The 16913-nt window shown below is 55.2% G+C and overlaps 6 protein-coding genes across 6 annotated transcripts; 2 read left to right on the top strand and 4 right to left on the bottom strand.

The window, feature by feature from the left end:
• Positions 1-314: 314 nt before the first annotated feature.
• On the bottom strand, positions 315-1966 carry E0L32_011375 (uncharacterized protein; the record flags this gene model as incomplete). The annotated part of the gene is made up of 3 exons (XM_031134098.1): positions 315-1147; positions 1216-1801; positions 1856-1966. 3 exons carry the CDS (start codon positions 1964-1966, stop codon positions 315-317), a joined length of 1530 nt encoding a protein of 509 aa, XP_031000693.1.
• Positions 1967-3532: 1566 nt separating this feature from the next.
• On the bottom strand, positions 3533-4352 carry E0L32_011374 (uncharacterized protein; the record flags this gene model as incomplete). Its single annotated transcript, XM_031134097.1, has 2 exons — positions 3533-3918; positions 4019-4352. 2 exons carry the CDS (start codon positions 4350-4352, stop codon positions 3533-3535), a joined length of 720 nt encoding a protein of 239 aa, XP_031000692.1.
• A 1236-nt stretch (positions 4353-5588) lies between these two features.
• E0L32_011373 (uncharacterized protein) lies at positions 5589-8961 on the top strand (the record flags this gene model as incomplete). The annotated part of the gene is made up of 4 exons (XM_031134096.1): positions 5589-5647; positions 5711-6673; positions 6729-6885; positions 6943-8961. 4 exons carry the CDS (start codon positions 5589-5591, stop codon positions 8959-8961), a joined length of 3198 nt encoding a protein of 1065 aa, XP_031000691.1.
• A 1080-nt stretch (positions 8962-10041) lies between these two features.
• E0L32_011372 (uncharacterized protein) lies at positions 10042-10955 on the top strand (the record flags this gene model as incomplete). The annotated part of the gene is made up of 3 exons (XM_031134095.1): positions 10042-10054; positions 10109-10309; positions 10363-10955. The coding sequence occupies 3 exons, from the start codon at positions 10042-10044 to the stop codon at positions 10953-10955; spliced, it is 807 nt and encodes a 268-aa protein (XP_031000690.1).
• Positions 10956-11651: 696 nt separating this feature from the next.
• E0L32_011371 (uncharacterized protein) lies at positions 11652-13676 on the bottom strand (the record flags this gene model as incomplete). Its single annotated transcript, XM_031134094.1, has 1 exon — positions 11652-13676. The coding sequence occupies one exon, from the start codon at positions 13674-13676 to the stop codon at positions 11652-11654; it is 2025 nt and encodes a 674-aa protein (XP_031000689.1).
• A 1215-nt stretch (positions 13677-14891) lies between these two features.
• Positions 14892-16718, bottom strand: E0L32_011370 (uncharacterized protein; the record flags this gene model as incomplete). The annotated part of the gene is made up of 1 exon (XM_031134091.1): positions 14892-16718. One exon carries the CDS (start codon positions 16716-16718, stop codon positions 14892-14894), a length of 1827 nt encoding a protein of 608 aa, XP_031000688.1.
• Between the last annotated feature and the right edge of the window lie 195 nt (positions 16719-16913).

Here is a 16913-nt window from a genome sequence, read left to right as displayed (position 1 = left end):
GCCGATAGTGACCTACCTCATCCCGAACCCGATGTATCCACTTCTCTGCGATTGGCCTGATTGTTGGAGAAGCACTGGATTATTAATATGAATCCTCTCTGGAGTAGGCGGGACACAGTAGATCCAAATACACTACTCATCACATCCTCGAAGCGGATCAACGCGCGATGTCAATTCGCTGCAGCAGTGCCTCGTTTGCGACAGAAGCTATTACTAGATACAATTTAAGTTCTATAGACCATGAAACCTTGACGCTTAACCGACAGAGATGTCACAGACCTGGGATGCATTTCTTCGTCCCACCACCCCTTCGTTTAAGACTTGCTTGTTTGATCATGACTGGCCTCTTCGCTCATGACTACATCCTCCACTTCCATCATCATGGGGCCCTTAAAGTTCTTGCGGGCGTGCACCAGGTACCAAATCGCACTGACGGCCGCGAAGCCTGCGAATACCACGCTCGCATAATTCATCGAGGATGCCGTGACCGGCAGCGAGACGGGCATACAAAAGATGACGACGGCAAAGACAATCCAGATAATACAGACAGAGTTGATGAAGGGGCCGAATCTCCCGAGGGAGAAGGGAGAGTTCTTAACGGCCTTGCGCCCGCGTATCAGACACACCAAAACTGGCACGCAGTACGATGTCGAGAGGCAGATGGTGGCGACGCCAGTGAACGAGTTGAAAGCCGCGGAGGAGCCGAAATAGATGCAGCCGAGAAGGCAGTCTACGACGGTCGACAGGACAATAGCCCAGAGAGGAACGTCGAATTTGTGATTCACTTGCTTCCAGAGGCCATGTCCTGGGATCGCACCATCGCGAGCGAAAGCGTAGGTACAGCGCGAGGCAGCTGTCAAGGCACCGACCCCAGCAAAGAAGAGAATACCCAGGATCAAAAATAGCAGGCCGAAGCCACCTGCGGAAGAGCGTGTGACCTGCTTGAACAGGATGCCAATGGGCTGGCTGAAGTCGAGGAGGTGTGGAATGTCGGGCAGGACGAAGAGAATCGGGATCAGGTAGACGATACCAGTCAGGCCCGCGGCCACAACTGAGAGGACCATCGCTTTGGGGACCTCTCTCTCGGGGTTTTGTACCTCTTCGCACATAGCTGCAACCATGCCATAGCCGGTAAGAGTGTATGCGGCTACAGGAAACTCATCAGCCAAGACCCAAATGCTGTCTCGTTGATTCACTTTGCGAGGGCCTGCATACCTTGGAGTAAACCTACAAAAAAGGACCAGCCACTAGGGTATCCACTCTTTGAAGCATCGTAGTGAGAGAAGACGAACTCGGCAGACCTCTTGTTGTCGCACATGGCCAGGACGGTCACCAGGATGATGACGACGCTCGCTGCGGTCCAGTAGATGCAGATTTTGTTGATCAGATCCAAGTACTTGGAGCCGAAAACGTTGACCAGTGCTGCAATAATCATCACAGCCCAGAAACAGAGGATAGATTGCCATTCATTGGGCACGAAATCCTCATTGTAAATCGTAATGGCGCTCAGGATCAGTTGCGCGCCCGAGAAGTTGATGGAAAGCGTCACAGTCCAGTTACCAACCAAGGTCATCCAGCCATCGATGAAACTTACGACAGGGGCATATTTCGGAGTGCTCAGGATCGCAGACCAATAGTAGACTCCGCCAGCAGTGGGAAAGACGGCACAGATCTCAGCCAGGGACGCCGCGATACAGAGGGAGATCAACGACACAAGCACCCAGCCCCAGAGAATCGTGACCGCCTGACCGTTGACAAGGGTAATATACATAGTCTGAGCACCATTAGCCTTCCAAGAGAACTGACCTCTTTAATTCCATGGTGTAAACTCAACAGTGGATAGTCCAAATGGCACAGCCATGATAGCAAAGGACATGCCCATGATGCTCATCATGCTCAAGGTCTTGGGCAGCTCGGTAGCATAACCAAGCTGCCTCGGGGGGTTGAGGCTGGGACCAGCCTCCATGGTTGGCGGAAGGGGCATGGTTTTGGCAAACGGATGACGATGACACGACGAAACAATGTCAACGAGCCAAGGCGGCAATGGAAGATTAAAAGCAACAAGTCTGCGCGTCTGTCGAAGAGCAAACTGGACATGCACAGGGGGGCGCAGATCGCCGAGGAGACTGTGGGGGAGATATCGTGTTGCAAAGAGAAGGGCCAATGACAGCTCTTGCCGCGCTGAGAGAGTCCGAGGAACGGCCCACTATTATTACGCTTTTCCGGATGTAATAAATTCCCTGTGTGGATCGGCCCCCCGACGTCTTAAGCTTTCCCCGACCGCTGCGGAGAAGGCGATTTCACTCCTTCCCCAGAGCCGCGGCGGAGAAGCCGCCACACCGTGGGCGGCGGATCCCAGCTGTATCTACGTCTTTTCTCCAACATAATTCGACAACTCGGTAGTCGCTGATCAGGCAGTCAGCCGGAAACCCCGCCATATGCAGACTCTCAGAGCCCCTAAGAAGCGGCTCCGCATCCAGATAGGAATACCGTCTCGGTGCCACCAGTCTCCAACAGTGGACAGGAGCCGCGCGCGGATCGAGGTCCAAAGACTCAATCACATGGATTGTGATAAGGACATGCCCCACCATTTGCCACTACTCCGGAGAATGGGTACCTGCCGATGGACCGCTTGTCGGTACAAGGGCCGGTAGAGGCACGCGCGGCGTATGATAAGAAGCGGATGCTGAAACGATATCAATGTCAGTATATGGGCATTGCATGAACTATGACGATAGCGGGACAACAACGGCAGTAGTCCGTGAAAGGGGAGAGAGAGCAATAGGTGGCTGCTCTCTGAATTGCAGAACAGAGGATGCGACAAGAGAAAGACCCAAGAATTGCGCTCCCTGTCGCCAGGTTCGTGTTGGCAAAGAAGCGATCAAGCGCTCCTGATGAGAGGCCACAGTAGGCGTAGAAGACGTTGAGCAGGCGCCCAGCTCATATGGTCACTAAGGGCACGCCCAGTAGGTGTAGAGGGCGTTCAGCAGGCTCATGTGGTCGCTGAGCGCGGGCCCGGCTCATGTGGTCGCTAAGGGCCGTGCCGAGAGGCCACAGTAGGCGTAGAAGGCGTTTAGTAGGCTCATGTGGTCGCTGAGGGCCGCGCCCAGCTCATGTGGTCACTGGGGGCCGCACCGAGACGTTGAGCAGGCTCATGTGGTCACTGAGGGCCGCGCCCAGCTCATGTGGTCACTGAGGGCGCGCCGAGAGGCCACAGTAGGCATAGAAGGCGTTGAGTAGGCTCATGTGGCTGCTGAGGGCACGCCTAGTAGGCGTAGAAGGCGTTTAGCAGGCTCATGTGGTCACTGAGGGCGGGCGGGCCCGGCTTATATGGCCGCTGAGGGCAGGCCGAGACGTTGAGCAGGCTCATGTGGTCTCTGTTGGATCACCCTCTGACTTCTCTAGAAGCTTCGTGAGGCTTGCGTACTCGGCTCATATGGTCACTGAGGGCGGGCGGGCCCGGCTCATGTGGTCGCTGAGGGCGGGCCCGGCTCATATGGTCGCTGAGGGCGGGCCGAGACGTTGAGCAGGCTCATGTGGTCTCCGTTGGATCACCCTCTGACTTCTCCAGAAGCTTCGTGAGGCTTGTATGCTCGTCCAGATGTTGTCGGTAGTACTGCCAAGCTGCCTCATCAAGTGTCGGCAAGGAGGCCTGGGCTTCGCTGGGTGATGGTGAGCACTCCTTGTGAGCAGCCGCGATTGAAGGCTTGGTGAAGTCCACCTCGGGCTCTTCTCCATCAACATTAAAGTCGGTACGGTTTGAATTGAGAGTGCGCTTGATAGCACAGTCTAAATCATCATTTATGTCGGGAGGAGTGCACTTGGTATCAGTGTCGACTTCCTTAGAGCCGGGGGAAGATGTGGTGACATTCTTAGCAGAATGATTCAGCAGCTCCGGCGCATCTCGTACGACCAGCCCTTCATGTAAATGATCGTTTTGTGTTTTCCGACATCTTCGACCAGGCGAAGCAGACGCCGCGTCGCGTCATCCAATGGCTGGTTGATGTCGAGAAGGTACAAGTTCTTGCCTCCACAGCCGCGCCCAGCTCATGTGGTCGCTGAGGGCGCGCCAAGTCTGCGACATGCATGTGAGAATGCGGGCGGAGACGGTCCTGCGTGTGCTCAGGAGGGCGGCGGCAATGGAGACCAGCTCCACTGAGCAGTCGCACTTTGCAGCTTCGAGGAGGACCCGGTACCAGACTGGATGGACCGGGGCTCCTGTGTGTGCTCAGGAGGGCAGCAATGGAGACCGTCTCCACAGAGCAGACATGCCTGTGAGAATGCAGGCGGAGAAAGACGGTCCTGTACAGGGCGGCAACAGGGACCGTCTCATCTCCACTGAGCAGTTGCATTTTGCAGCTTCGAGGAGGACCCGGTACCATAATGAATCGGGAACTCTTTGCTGCTCAGGAGGGCGGTGGCAATAGAGACCAGCTCTACTGAGCAGTTGCACTTTAAAGCTTTAAGGAGGATCTGGTATCAGACTGGATAGATTAGGACTCTTTAGTGCTCAGAAGAGTGGTAGTAATAGAGACCAGCTCTATTAAGTAGTTATATTTTATAGCTTTAAGGAGGACCTAATATTATAATAAATTAGAAACTCTTTACTATTTAGAAGGGTGGTAGTAATAGAGTCTGCTTGAGTAAGGAGCCAATTTATCCAGATAGGCTAGGTCAAGTACGTTTCAAGAGAGGACTTGCCGTCGCTATTCAGACGGCGACGACAGGCTCGTATGCTGACCTGTGTCGCGAAACATTACCGCTTGCCCTCCTGTCCGTGTAGAGTGCCTAGGTGCTTCCCTCCTTTGGTGATTTCCGGGCTGGCTGGCAACGGTTGGCAACGCGACAACGGTCGGCAACGCAATGGTTGCACAGCCAGCAACGGTACCCACCGAGTTACAATAACTCTACTTAAGGTTAACTGAGCAACTGTTGCCGACCATTGCATCATAGGAGCCGCAGGCCCGCTAATGATGCTTCCTATGCATTTAGGTACCTAGGTGGATGCGAAGCGGGCAGCCACTCCCCCGGAATGGTCAGTAGATTACATGCCCCTCAGCGATCAATAAGCAGCAATGAGCGTGGGCACCTTCTTGCTGTTTATCTGGTATGTACATAGGTACCTACCTGGGCAGCTAGTGAGTCATTGGGATAGTGAGGCGTAGACCGGTGAGGCAGGTGAGCCTCGCTGACAGGACAAACCCCCAAAATTCTATAAAATCTTCCTGTCCCCCACCATTCTCCCTCTTCTCTTCTTCTTCCAGGCTTCAAGTTCGCGATCCCGCCACCCCAGCAGTGGCATTTTCTTTTCCTCGTGTTCCCGCGCCTTACGACTCTTTGAAGAGTCGTGTCTGCCCCTCTCGTCCGCCCGTCTACTCCGAACCGTACAACACCTTCTCCTAAAAAGCTTTCTCTTCAGTTCTACTCTGCTTACGCGTCTCGACCTTGTCACTCGCCACATTTTGGGTGGTTGGTACTTCTTTTGATCTACTTCGGTAGTCATTAGAGCTTGGTCCACGTTGGTATCAGTCAGGGAGTTGTACGTTTGTCAGTTTCGGCAGTAGTGTGCGTGTGTGCCAGGATTCGTCATGGCCCAACAACAGCCCAAGGTCTACAGGAAGACCTACTACAAGGACTGTGCAGTCCTGTAAGTCACGTTTTGCGGTATCCGCCTCCTCCGCTGTCATCGACTGCTAACATCTATGTGCAGTGCAACCCCGACCGGTCCTGTCCTCGCTGCCGGAAATGCCTTGGGGGTCGACGCCCGCATCAGTGCAAGATTCGTCGTCAGTGTCCAGCCTGACCAGACGTCATGGGTCGGTTTCCGTCTCGACATTCCTCTCGGCAAGGATCAATTTGACAACGAGAGATGGGGCTATGGTGTACGCCATGCTCTGGACCGAGGCGCTGGTACAGATGGCGGCTCGATACAGCCTTTTGACCAGCACCGAATCGTCGTCAAGTTCCCTCGCGATGGTGCCACGCAAATTGATGCCGCGGAGCCGTCGACCGCCGTCAAGGATTTGTTTGCCAATGCCAGAAACCCAGACAGACTTGCTTGGGTCCGCGTCAAGCTCTCCTCCCGCCCGATCATTGAAGGCTTTGGTATGCCCTTCAGAAATGTTGGAATGCCGCAGCTGGATGCCTGGGTCAACACAGACGCGCCCATAGTCGACAAATACTCATTGGGTGGTCTCCTGCGGCAAGAAACACTTTACTTTGTTGTGGCTACCCGTGTCGACGACATCAAGGCCAGCTTCGACCCCCAATGCCTGCCTGCCCCCTTCCATTACCCCTACGGTCCGTTGGAAATCTTGTCCGGCGCTCAGGATTGGTCTCGCCTCGTCAGCGCGCATAAGGGTCAACAGTTCGCTGCTCGCTACAGCTTCGAGACCAACGACGAGCACTTGACCAATGCTATGCATGCCGTCCTCCAGGATTCGCTCTGGCTGGAAGAGGATAGAGTGGCGATATCCTGTCGAAAATGGCCGGCATATACCGTCCGCCCTCCCTCAGGTGACGCATCTCAGGCCACAGAGATGTTCATGGTGGTTCCTCTCACTCAGGAATTCAAGGAGAAGTTCTCCCAGAGCTGGCGTTGCCTATCCAGGGACTCGTCTCCCACCCTGGTGCTATATAACGCGGAAGACGACGACAAAATTGCAGCCAAATGGTACGTTTGTCTTTCGTGGTGGTCCACGAACCTTTTTTTCTGACAGTTATCGCAGGGAATGCAACATCCAGGACCATCCAGCTTCAATCGCGGCCCTCAATCAACACCCCACGGGGGAGCTCGATCTGGTGCTCTACGCGCGTCGTCCCCAGGGTTCGAAAGATTCGACGTACGTCGTCAAGGACTTCGCCGACCGCTCAGAGGCAAACCGGGTCTTGAAGGAAGGGAAGCAGCACTAGAATTGCGTTTCCCTGCTCTGGGGTTCGCAGTTCTTCGAGTGCAAGCGCAGGGTCGATGCTTTGTCGGATTTCCGTCCAGGCAGTGAGCCGACAAATCTCGCCGCGTTGGTCGATCTCCCCCCGCCCGCGATCCTGGACCGTATGGAACTGCACCGCACGCTACTTCGTGGTACCGGCTTCTATGCATGGATGTCGCAGTCCGCTCCCGCCGAGCTTGGTCTCGAAGACGCCATGGCCAGTATGCCGATAAACGGTTCTCGACTGCGCCCTCTGCCTTCCTGGGACTTTCTCAGGTTCCGGAAGGACGATCCGGAATATGCGCAAGCCATCCTCGAAGAGGCGCTCGGGGCTGATCGAACGCGATTCAACGCGTATCTGACCAGTAGGCCCCTCGGTATTGGCATCATCACAGCTGGCCCGGGCTTTGGCAAGACAACCGCTGGGGCTGCCTCGACGCTCGCCATGCAAGCATCCCTTGGTCCGATTTTGTGCTCCGCACCAACCAATGTTGCCGTGGACAATTTTGCCGCCCGCCTCCACTCCCGCACTTGTGCCATCACCGCCAAACTCAATGCCAAGAAGGGGGCGAATGACCCCACCCGCTACCGTCGCAAGTTCGTTGTTCGGGGGTTCAGCAATGAGGAGAGGGCCTTCCGTGAGCTTCTGCGGAATCCAAAGGCTGGAGACAATGCCCTCGGCAGAGCAAAGTTTGGCCCGCCCTCCAAGTGGAAGTTCCACCTCTCCGCGTCTTGGTGGATGCTCAAGCTCCTGCGATGTCCGTTTGTGGATCAACTGGATCCTGACGACAGTCAGGTCCTTCACGAGATGAGACAGGGCTGGGATGGACATGCTCAGCTTGATCCCCTCCGCCAGGTGCTGGCGGGCACGATCACTTGGGAGCAGTTCCAGGCCAAAGCCCCCAAAAAGGAGATTCTCGTGCCCCTGTTCAAGGAGCTCTTCCGCAATGCCGACATATTGTGCGTCACCCCCAGCGGGTCACACAACCACACGCCCTTCCGCCGGTGGAAAAATGAAGTCGCCCGGGGTGTAGCTGTGGATGAAGCTGCCAACATGCTCAAGGCTGACCTGCTCACTGTCTGGGGGAACACCTTGATGCCTTGCATGCTCTTTGGCGATCCCAAGCAGTTGCCTCCCGTGGTTTTGTCCGAGAAGAGCAAGGATGACGCCGGCAATGCTGTCAACCGCTTCGCAAAGGATGGCAAAGTCTCCGCCTTGCAGTTCCTCCAAGGTGTTGGTTTCCCTGTCTACCGTTTGACAACCCAATTGCGCATGGCCAACGGCATGTTCGACATGGTCTCGAGCATCATTTACCCTGAGGTCCCTCTCAGATACGACAGTATCTGTGACATCAACAACCCGCGCTTCGCGGCGGGCCGAACCTTGGAGGACTTCGTGCGAAGCAAGTCCGATTCGGTCAAGGCGGCCCCCAGTGGCAAACTTCTCCCGGTCTTTGTGCACTGCGAGAACTCGAGGGTCATTGTGGACAAGTATACGGGCTCAAAGAAAAGCTATGATCAAGTCGAAGTTGCCTTGGACATGATCCTGGATCTGGTTCGAACCAAGGGCATCACCGCCTCGCGCGTCTCGATCATCGCCCCTTACGCCGCCAATGTCGAACTCATTGGCTACCGTCGCCGCAAGGAGCCCAAATACGCCCCGCTGTCCAGCATGCCCCCTGCCTCAACAGTGGACTCCTTCCAAGGTCAGGAGAATGACATTGTCGTCATTGTCATGGGCACCAAGGCCGTAACGCCAGGCCCAGGCTTCACTTCGGATGAGCAACGGCTCAACGTTATGCTTACCCGAGCACGATGCGGGCTGGTAATTGTCGGGGATATTCATGTTACGGGACGTCTAGACAAGAAGGACAAGAAGGCCAAGAAGGGGCGCAAGGACCTGGAGGAGACTTTCCTGGTAGTGAGTTCCTCGGGAGAGAGGTTTTGGTCCAAGGGTACCGCACTAAGGAACGTGCATAAGACTCTCTGGGATGCTGGCCGGGTAATGACTGTCAAGTGTAATGAGAAGTAGGTAGAGCACAATGAAACCCTGCTACTGCTAAGTCCATGGGCTCTCCTCTCTTTCTCTTTCCTTCAGTTCACTTTCCAAAGGTTAGGTGTCGACGCACAGGGATGTTATGGGCTGCAGCAAGAAACCGGTAGCCTTGCGCTCGTCTTTGGGCATCACGCTGAACCAACGTCGACGAAGCGCCAATCACATATGGAGCTTCTAGACACCAGACTAGATGCCACATACGTTTTCCCAAATCAAAGAAATAGTCAGTGCGAGAGATAGAACGCCTAAGGGCTTTCAAGGGTGGTGACTTGAGGCAACAGGCATCGGCGGCGTTGTGGCAAGCGGTCTCCCTGGGTTTGACAGAGACTTCACCGAGCAAGTCCCGGATGCCATCTGGGACCTGAAGGGAGGTTGGCTGCGCAACGATGTCTATCGTTTGGTGCAGCACCCCGAGGACTCTTGCCTATATCACTAGCGTTCCGCATCGCTTTTGAATACAGAGGCAGTACATTTCCAGGGAGCGTGTAAGGATGCAGCCACAGTGGCGCTCGGCAATGGCGGGCATGAGCAAGCATCAGACGTACTTGCCTCACGACGATACACCTCCCCACAACCCTAGAAATTCGACAAGTATTGAGTCTGTCGCTTGGTGTGGGTTCTGAAAAGTCAATTGAGCAGCCTCTTCTTCACGCGTCGTCGTCCGTTTGCCCGCCCTGCCTCTACGTTCGTTGACCATTGCCCGCTCGTGTTGTGGGCTTACAGTACTGCAGAGCTGTTGTTTGTTCTCGGAAGCCTTCTCAAGATCTTTACTCGCCACCTTTTGGGTGGTTGGTACCTTGATTGGCTGCATTTTGCAGTCATCATTGGGATCTTGAGAAGTGCTGAAGAGCCCTTCGGCACGCTCTTGTCTCTCTCTCCCCTCCCTCCCTCCCCCTCTATACGGAGCCGTAAGCACGTCTTCGGTGTCTTCTGCTCGTCCTCTTTTGGAGGATTGGTACTATTTGTTGGCCTAGCCAGCAGATATTAGACACCGGCAGCACGCTACGACGACGCCCTCGACCACCCTCCCCAGTTCGGGTCCAACAGCCTGACATAATGGATGTCCACGGTAAGCCTCTTGTGTCCCATCTATTTATCCCGCCGCTTACCAGTCCTAATCTAGTCTCCGCCTCCACTTTCGGTGCCTCTGGAGAGAACAATCACCGCCCACCTCCCGCTTCGTCCTCGAGTCCTTCCCCTGTTAATATGAAACGCTCTCTGGTTCGGTCAATGGACGACGTAGTGGCGGATACCGATCAGGAGGGATCTGTGTTCACTCCGCTTGCCTCGCCCGAGCCCGAGGACCAGGCTGAACCGCCCGCGCGTTAGACCCACTAGGTAGTGCCAGCCCAGTGGCCCCTATCAGCCCCGGTTCAGACAAGGAGTCGGCACCCTCTGGCCTGGCAGCAACGCCAGAGCCCCTGACGCAGGTCAACCAAACACACCCTGGATCAGGCTCACAAGGTGGCTCGACCTCAGAACCCGCTCCCGCCTCTCCGGTTCCTGGCGCACATGAGAGCCCGGCAACTCGGACGGGTTCAAAGAAGGCCCGCCTTGTCATAGAACTCGATGATCGTCCCGTTCGTGAGATGCTGCTTCTCGAGTCGAGTTCTGCAAATGGGGAGGCACCGGCTCAGCGGGATGAGAACGAAGACCAACGGCTTAGTTTATCATCGAGCCCTCCAGCGGCCCGGAGTAGACTCAAGAGAAGGCGCGCCGCGTCCGAATCGGATGATGACTACGCCCCAAGTTCAGCGGGGTCTTCTGAATGGGTCAGCTCGTCCGTCCACGAGGATACGAGTGATGAAAATGTCGAGTCTGAGGTTGAAAGCGACTTCGCGTCGAGCCCACCTCGCGCCAAGTCCAGCCGTCGAAAGGGGAAGGATGTTGCCAAGCCTCGGAGTAAGTCTCAAGTTTTCTTTCATCTCCCTTATTTCTGCGCATCTCTCGCTCGCTCTGGTGCTGTTTGATTTTTTCCCCCTTTCCTTGGGGTGGTGGAATGCCTATTCTTGGATGCAGTTTCATTCTGCTTACACCTCACTTTTCAATTGCTGGCTTAGACCGTGAGATGGACGCTCCTCAAAATGATCTTGGCGCAAACCGGACGCGGTCTTCGCTCTCAGAGGAAGTGATGGACCCGGGGTCTCTGCGCCATCACCCCGCGACTCGGGCAGGGTGTACGAGCGTATGAATGGCACAGGCCCGCCGAGGGAAGTGATGGTCACATTAGTTGACGGGGTGTTAATAACAGAAATACTAGACTATTCACCAGCCCCATCGGTTTTAGGTAGTGGGATAACCCTTCCGATCCGAGTTCCGGAGCAAGGACATATCGTGAACATTGAGGCATCTCCTGATCAACCTCCATCAACTATTCTGACCCCTGCTTGCCGAGCTTGGTCATGTTTCACTTGATTCTCGGCATAAGGACGATACATAGGAAGGGGCCAGGTGAAGGTTGTTCCGTGATAAATTTCCCTTCCACAAGCTACCTGCTGGACCTGCAGACATACCATAACGGGGACTTAGTGCATAACACCACCAGTGCTAGCTCAGAACACCATGATCATGATACCATTATGTTATCTAGTCGCCAACGGCAGAAACGAAGATACGCCCACCCAAACCTTGTCGACAAACGTAACACCCTGACCCACTGACCCACGTCAAACTAGATGGGTAGTGTTGAAAAGACGATTACCGGTATCAGTTGTCTTGGTGCCGGTGAACTTATTCTTGGATAGACGCAACGTGATTAGCGCAACATCGTTGATCTTCATGACTGTGGCGAGGTTGCTCCCATTTGCAATAGCTTCCATCTGGACCACCGCCGCTATCACAACGATACGCACATTGACTTGCAATAGACGAACACGTTCAATGAATTGGATGAGCGTCTTCCCAGTATTGATGACTGAATCGACCAGAACGACGGTTGCTTGGCCTTGGACGTGGTCATGCTTGACATCCGCTGGCGAGGTGGCGTGGACGAACATTGCGCGAGCCAACATATCGCTGACGCCGAGAGCCAATGGTTCTCCGCCACGCATGAGTGCAATCAAAGAGGTTCGTGACTCGTTGCGAATCCGATAGCCGCTCGTGTCATGACCTTGTACATGAGGAATCGCATACTCTTCTGTCCCAAGGAGAGCAGGCAAGAACTCGGTCGCCAGATACTGACCAATCCGCTGATGAGCTGCCCTGAGGGTCGCCCCGTAGACTGACGCATCCCGGGTGGGCGTCATTAGAATCTTTGTGGCATCCTTATAGGTAGCGTGCAGGATGTTGATAGCAAAGACATTGCAGCCGTCTTTCTGATCGGTTTCTCGAGCTTGGCCAGGAGGGGAGAACATGTCGTGACTGAGATACATCCGAGGAAGCCTTCCGAAATCCAACCGTGGCGTGACATGACTTGGGAGTAAGACTTGTTGTGCTTGAAAGCCTCTCTGTTCCATGGCGATAACCAGCGCGTTTTCCATACTGCGGCTTCTAATGCTATCATCTCCAACCACGACGACTGCCTTGTCCGCAGCCTCCAACATGGGAAGATCCAAAGGGCTGTCTCCAAATGCCCAGACGTGAACTTTCATCTCTTGTCGCAGGTGAGTCACGAGAGATGCCTTGGCTGCTGGGGTGATGATAAATTTGTCTTTCGCCCTTCCCCCGCCGAGGACACAGATCGTGGATGACAAGCCCTGCTTTCGTAGTATCTTCTCCCAGACTCGGCGAAGACCGCAGGTCACCACAATGGAGAGTATGTGCTCCTTGGACTCTACAGATCGCAACAGAGAGACAAAATCATCGTACATCTGGACCGACGACGCCACAGTGTCACAGAGACCTTCAAAGAAAGCGTCGTCGCCGGCTGCTTCCTCGTAGAGCAGCATTGCCTGGAAGAAGGCAGTGTCAGAGTATCCCAGTGGACCACTGAAGAGCTCCTTCAGTGGACATGGACCCACGACCTTTGATCTTGCCTCAGCATACGCCTTCCAAAACAAAGATCCGGTGTCAAAAGGTGCTAGAGTCTTGTCCCCATCAATGACCAGTGCTGTTTGGAAGCTTTTGTTGTCCGTGGTGTCGTCCAGATGCGCTTTGACCAGTGACCAGTTCGACTCTGCAGTATATTGACTGAAGCGGCACACTAACTCTGAAACCCGAGTGGGCAGTTGAAGGGCATCAGGTAGAGCTAGGAACAGGATTCGGTGGTGGCGACAGAGATGGCGCATGTATGAGATCTCGGCCGCTTGCCATTTCTGCAGGTGGTCGATTGAAGTGACGGACCGATTTTTGAGAGGGTCGTTCAGTCGTCGTTTAGCTAGAGTATGTGTTGGGACATCTAGATAAATGATGTGCGTAAAGGAATTCATATCAGCCATGGTGTAGACCGGATGGCCGCTGTCCTCGCCTTCTTCCCAGAACATAAAGTGGCCCGTGACAATCGCCGACCGGGTTTTGCTGGCACAATCATGTGCAATGTCGTTGATCGCTTGCTGTCGCCAGTAATGCTGTTCTTGCTCGCCCAGACGCTGGAAGCCCGAAAGTCCCCCATCAACAAGCGAGGCGATCTTGTCGGAGCCTTCGTAGTAGTCAAAGGCATGCCGTTCAAGGTTCTGCTTCAGTTTGCCCATCTGGAAGGATTTGCCTGAGCCTGGCAGGCCATATATGCCGATCACCGTGGGCTTTGGGGCCATTGCAAGTGAGGCTGTGGGAGTGACGGAGACAGACATGGCTAGATGACAAAGAGTACGTTACAATGGTGGATGTGATCTGTGGCTTGGTCAGAAGAGGAATTTTGTATCGCGTTGTTGAGAGATACGGCGGCGCTGTTAAAGAAAAAGATCTCAAGTCCTAGGGCAGCATTTCCTCTTGGTTTTATGTTTCTTCTCTCTTTTGGGGATCCAGCAAGCACAGGGTCTCCCACAGACGAGACCAGACCAGTCGGCCTCCCGCAGGCGGGAACCGGTCGGCCTCCCGCAGACGAAGCCAAGACATGCTGGAAAGCCGTCTTGGGAGGTGACGAATCAGACTCCAGGAGATGAACGAGTGGTAAGCAGCGCGCATGCCTGCTGCTGTAAGCTAATCGACGCCGCGTCCATCGTGCCGTGTTGCGATCGCGTCTTAAGGAAGAAGAGGCCATACTCGTCTGAGCCTGCGGCATACCTGCAGGAACGTAGCGGGCTCTATTCCATGTCGGCGTGCTACCTCGTGGAGCTTCGAATCTTTGGCAGGATTGACGACTTCGCTTACTGCACGGGCGTCGGGCAGGCAACAAAGATAGGCTGCTACCTGGTAGAAGGTCCATCGAGAGGTATACTTTGCAACCATGTAGATGTAGACAAGGAGATGGGTCGATCCAGCAAGAGTGCGCGGCTTTCGAACAGTAAACCCGTCATGCTGGGCTCGGCTCAAGATATAAAAGACATCGGCTGTCTCGCTAAGCTTCTGCCACCGGGTTCTGGTCCTGCGCCTTTCGAGCAACTCCTCGCAGAGTCGCTCTCGGTACCAGGGTCTAGGTTGGACTGGAAGGGCGAGCATATGGTGCCATCTGTGCAAAATTCGTGCCGTTGAATATTTCATGTCTTGAAAGTCTAAGATGTACGTATCGCGCGTGCTCTGGTACGAGCTTTGGTGTGAGAAAGGATATTCAAGGCTAGGTTAGAGATAGATGTTGAATATGTATCACCGGGATTTGGTGGGAAATCATGGTTTCTTCCCCTTGCCGAGCTACGCTTAGCTACCTAGGTAGGTTCGGGGTGGGTGTCACTGCTACGGGCTGTCCGTAATGTACCTATACATACCACTGAAGTGGTGGCATGTTACGACCTCCAGGGCTGGTATTCTCTTGTTGATTACTGGTGCACGGTTGCTTGATAAGACACCCGTCCCAAAACAAAGTCATCGCCAATCTACAGTTCCAAAGTTTCTTCTCGTCCGGCCTGCAAAGCATTCTGCTGGATCTTCCATGCTTGGAATGACCCGGCCTCTCGGGGATGGACGCCTCCGTATCCGGTCCCCAGGAAGACAAACTCGTGAGCAGCAGCCGGGGCTCCATGGAACGTCGCATCCAGCCACGAGTCCTTCAGGATCTGACCTGTCTTCTTGTCCAGCACATGGAACTTCCCGGCGCCCAGCGGAAAAAGCGAAGCCGGATCATACGACCCGGTCGATCCCACCAGCACCACGTCGTTGGCGACAGCCGGCGCAACGAAACTAGTCATGTTGCCCGGCGCGGGCACCTGCCACAGGATCTCTCCCGTCTTGAGGCTCGCGGCGCCGTAGGCACTATTAGAGATCACAGTGCCGCCAGACAGGGGTAGCGTGTAGTTGACACGCAGACTGTTGGCTGCGACGTAGTAAACCGCCTCGTCGTCAACGGCAATGCCCCAAGTGAGCCCACCCTCGAGGCCACCTGGCGCGGGCTTATCAGCCCACATTGTCTTGCCGGCTTGGGCAGACAGAGCGTACAAGTTCCCACTCTTCTGCCCCACGACCACCACGTCGATTCCCTCGGGCGTGTTGGCCGACCCCAGAACAAATGCGGGCGCCATGCCAAAGTCGGCGTCCGGGCCGGGGTGCTCGGGACACGCCTCCGCGGCGCCGGGCACTGGCGGACCCAGCAGACCGTCGACGCACGCCGCGTTCCAGGCGTCCAGCGCGCTGAAGACGTGCGCCCAGTTGATATGGCCCGTGTCAATGTCGAGCGCGAGGACCGAGTCGAAGTGGACGTGGCGCGGCTTGCACGGGTCGGCGGTCAGACTATCGCGCACAACAGCCAGCCCCTGCGTCGCGTTCTGGCAGGCCTCGAGCTCCTCCGGCACGTCGTAGAGGTTGCCCGAGCCGACAAAGACCTGGCGGCGGATCGGGTCGACAGACGGCTGCGACCCCCAGATGGCAGCGCCGGTGAGGTTCTTGCGCCGGAGCTCTGGTGGTATAGTCGGCGTGGTCCACAGGAGGGTCAGGCGCCCGTGCTTCAGGCCGACGGCGTTCATACTCCCGGAGGAGCTGAAGACGTAGCCTTCTATGAAGGCGGGCAGGGCAGACTCCATGCTGGAGACGCCAACGAACAGCTTGTTGTCATAGAAGAGGGGGGACTGTGTCAAGATGGCGAAGGGGTGGTTTGAAATCTGGAGAGTGTCGACCAGTGTCCCATCCTTGACCTTGATAGCGAGAATGAGAGCGTGGGCAAGCGTGCCAACGAAGAGCGTGTCTCCCTCAAGCACTGGTGTTGTGCGTGAGACTGCAGCTATGGCTTGAGCTTGCAGAGGAGTGAGAGGCTTGTATTTGTAGATGATCTCGGTAATGTTGCGCGTCCAAATCTCCTTGCAGTTCTCATAGTCGAGAGCAACGAGCAGGCCGCTCCACGTCGGAAAGTACGCCACTCCATCTGCAACCAGGGGTGACGCGCTCGTGCCAGGATCGTACTTCTTTTGACAGTGAAGCTTCAAGGAACCGGTATTGGTCGAGTCTACGATCGCATCGGACGCCGCCCACCGGTTGTTGTAAACTCCTCCCCCCCAGCCCAGCCAACTGCCTCTCTCACTCGGTTCAGGCCTTTGATCTGGGATCTGCAATATATCGACAATCCTGTTCTGCGAACCAAGGTGATCACTGTCGAAGAATGTGCCAAGGACATGTTGTGGTTGATCAGCGTGGTGAGCATGCACCCGTGCTGAGCAACAGAGCACAAAGGCAAACAGGGGCGCCAACGCACCAAACGATGCTGGCTTCCGCATCTTGATGTCCAGGTAAGTAAAAAAAAAAGATGGAAGGCATTGTATATGATCTGATTTCTATCCCGGCAGCGCAGTCTTATATTCACACTCTCAGCCTCAAGGCAGACACTAGAAGTCAGCGTGACTGGCCAAGAAGGACACCCATTCGGGGATCAGGTACACCCTACCATGCTTCGGGGTTCGCATTTGGGCGGT

Source organism: Thyridium curvatum (assembly GCF_004353045.1).
Source record: "Thyridium curvatum strain D216 chromosome Unknown NODE_104_length_128155_cov_78.148999, whole genome shotgun sequence".
Classification (NCBI taxonomy): Eukaryota; Fungi; Ascomycota; class Sordariomycetes; order Thyridiales; family Thyridiaceae; genus Thyridium; species Thyridium curvatum.
The sequence above is the reverse complement of the archived record's forward strand: the minus strand, read 5'-3'. Positions and strand labels throughout refer to the sequence as shown.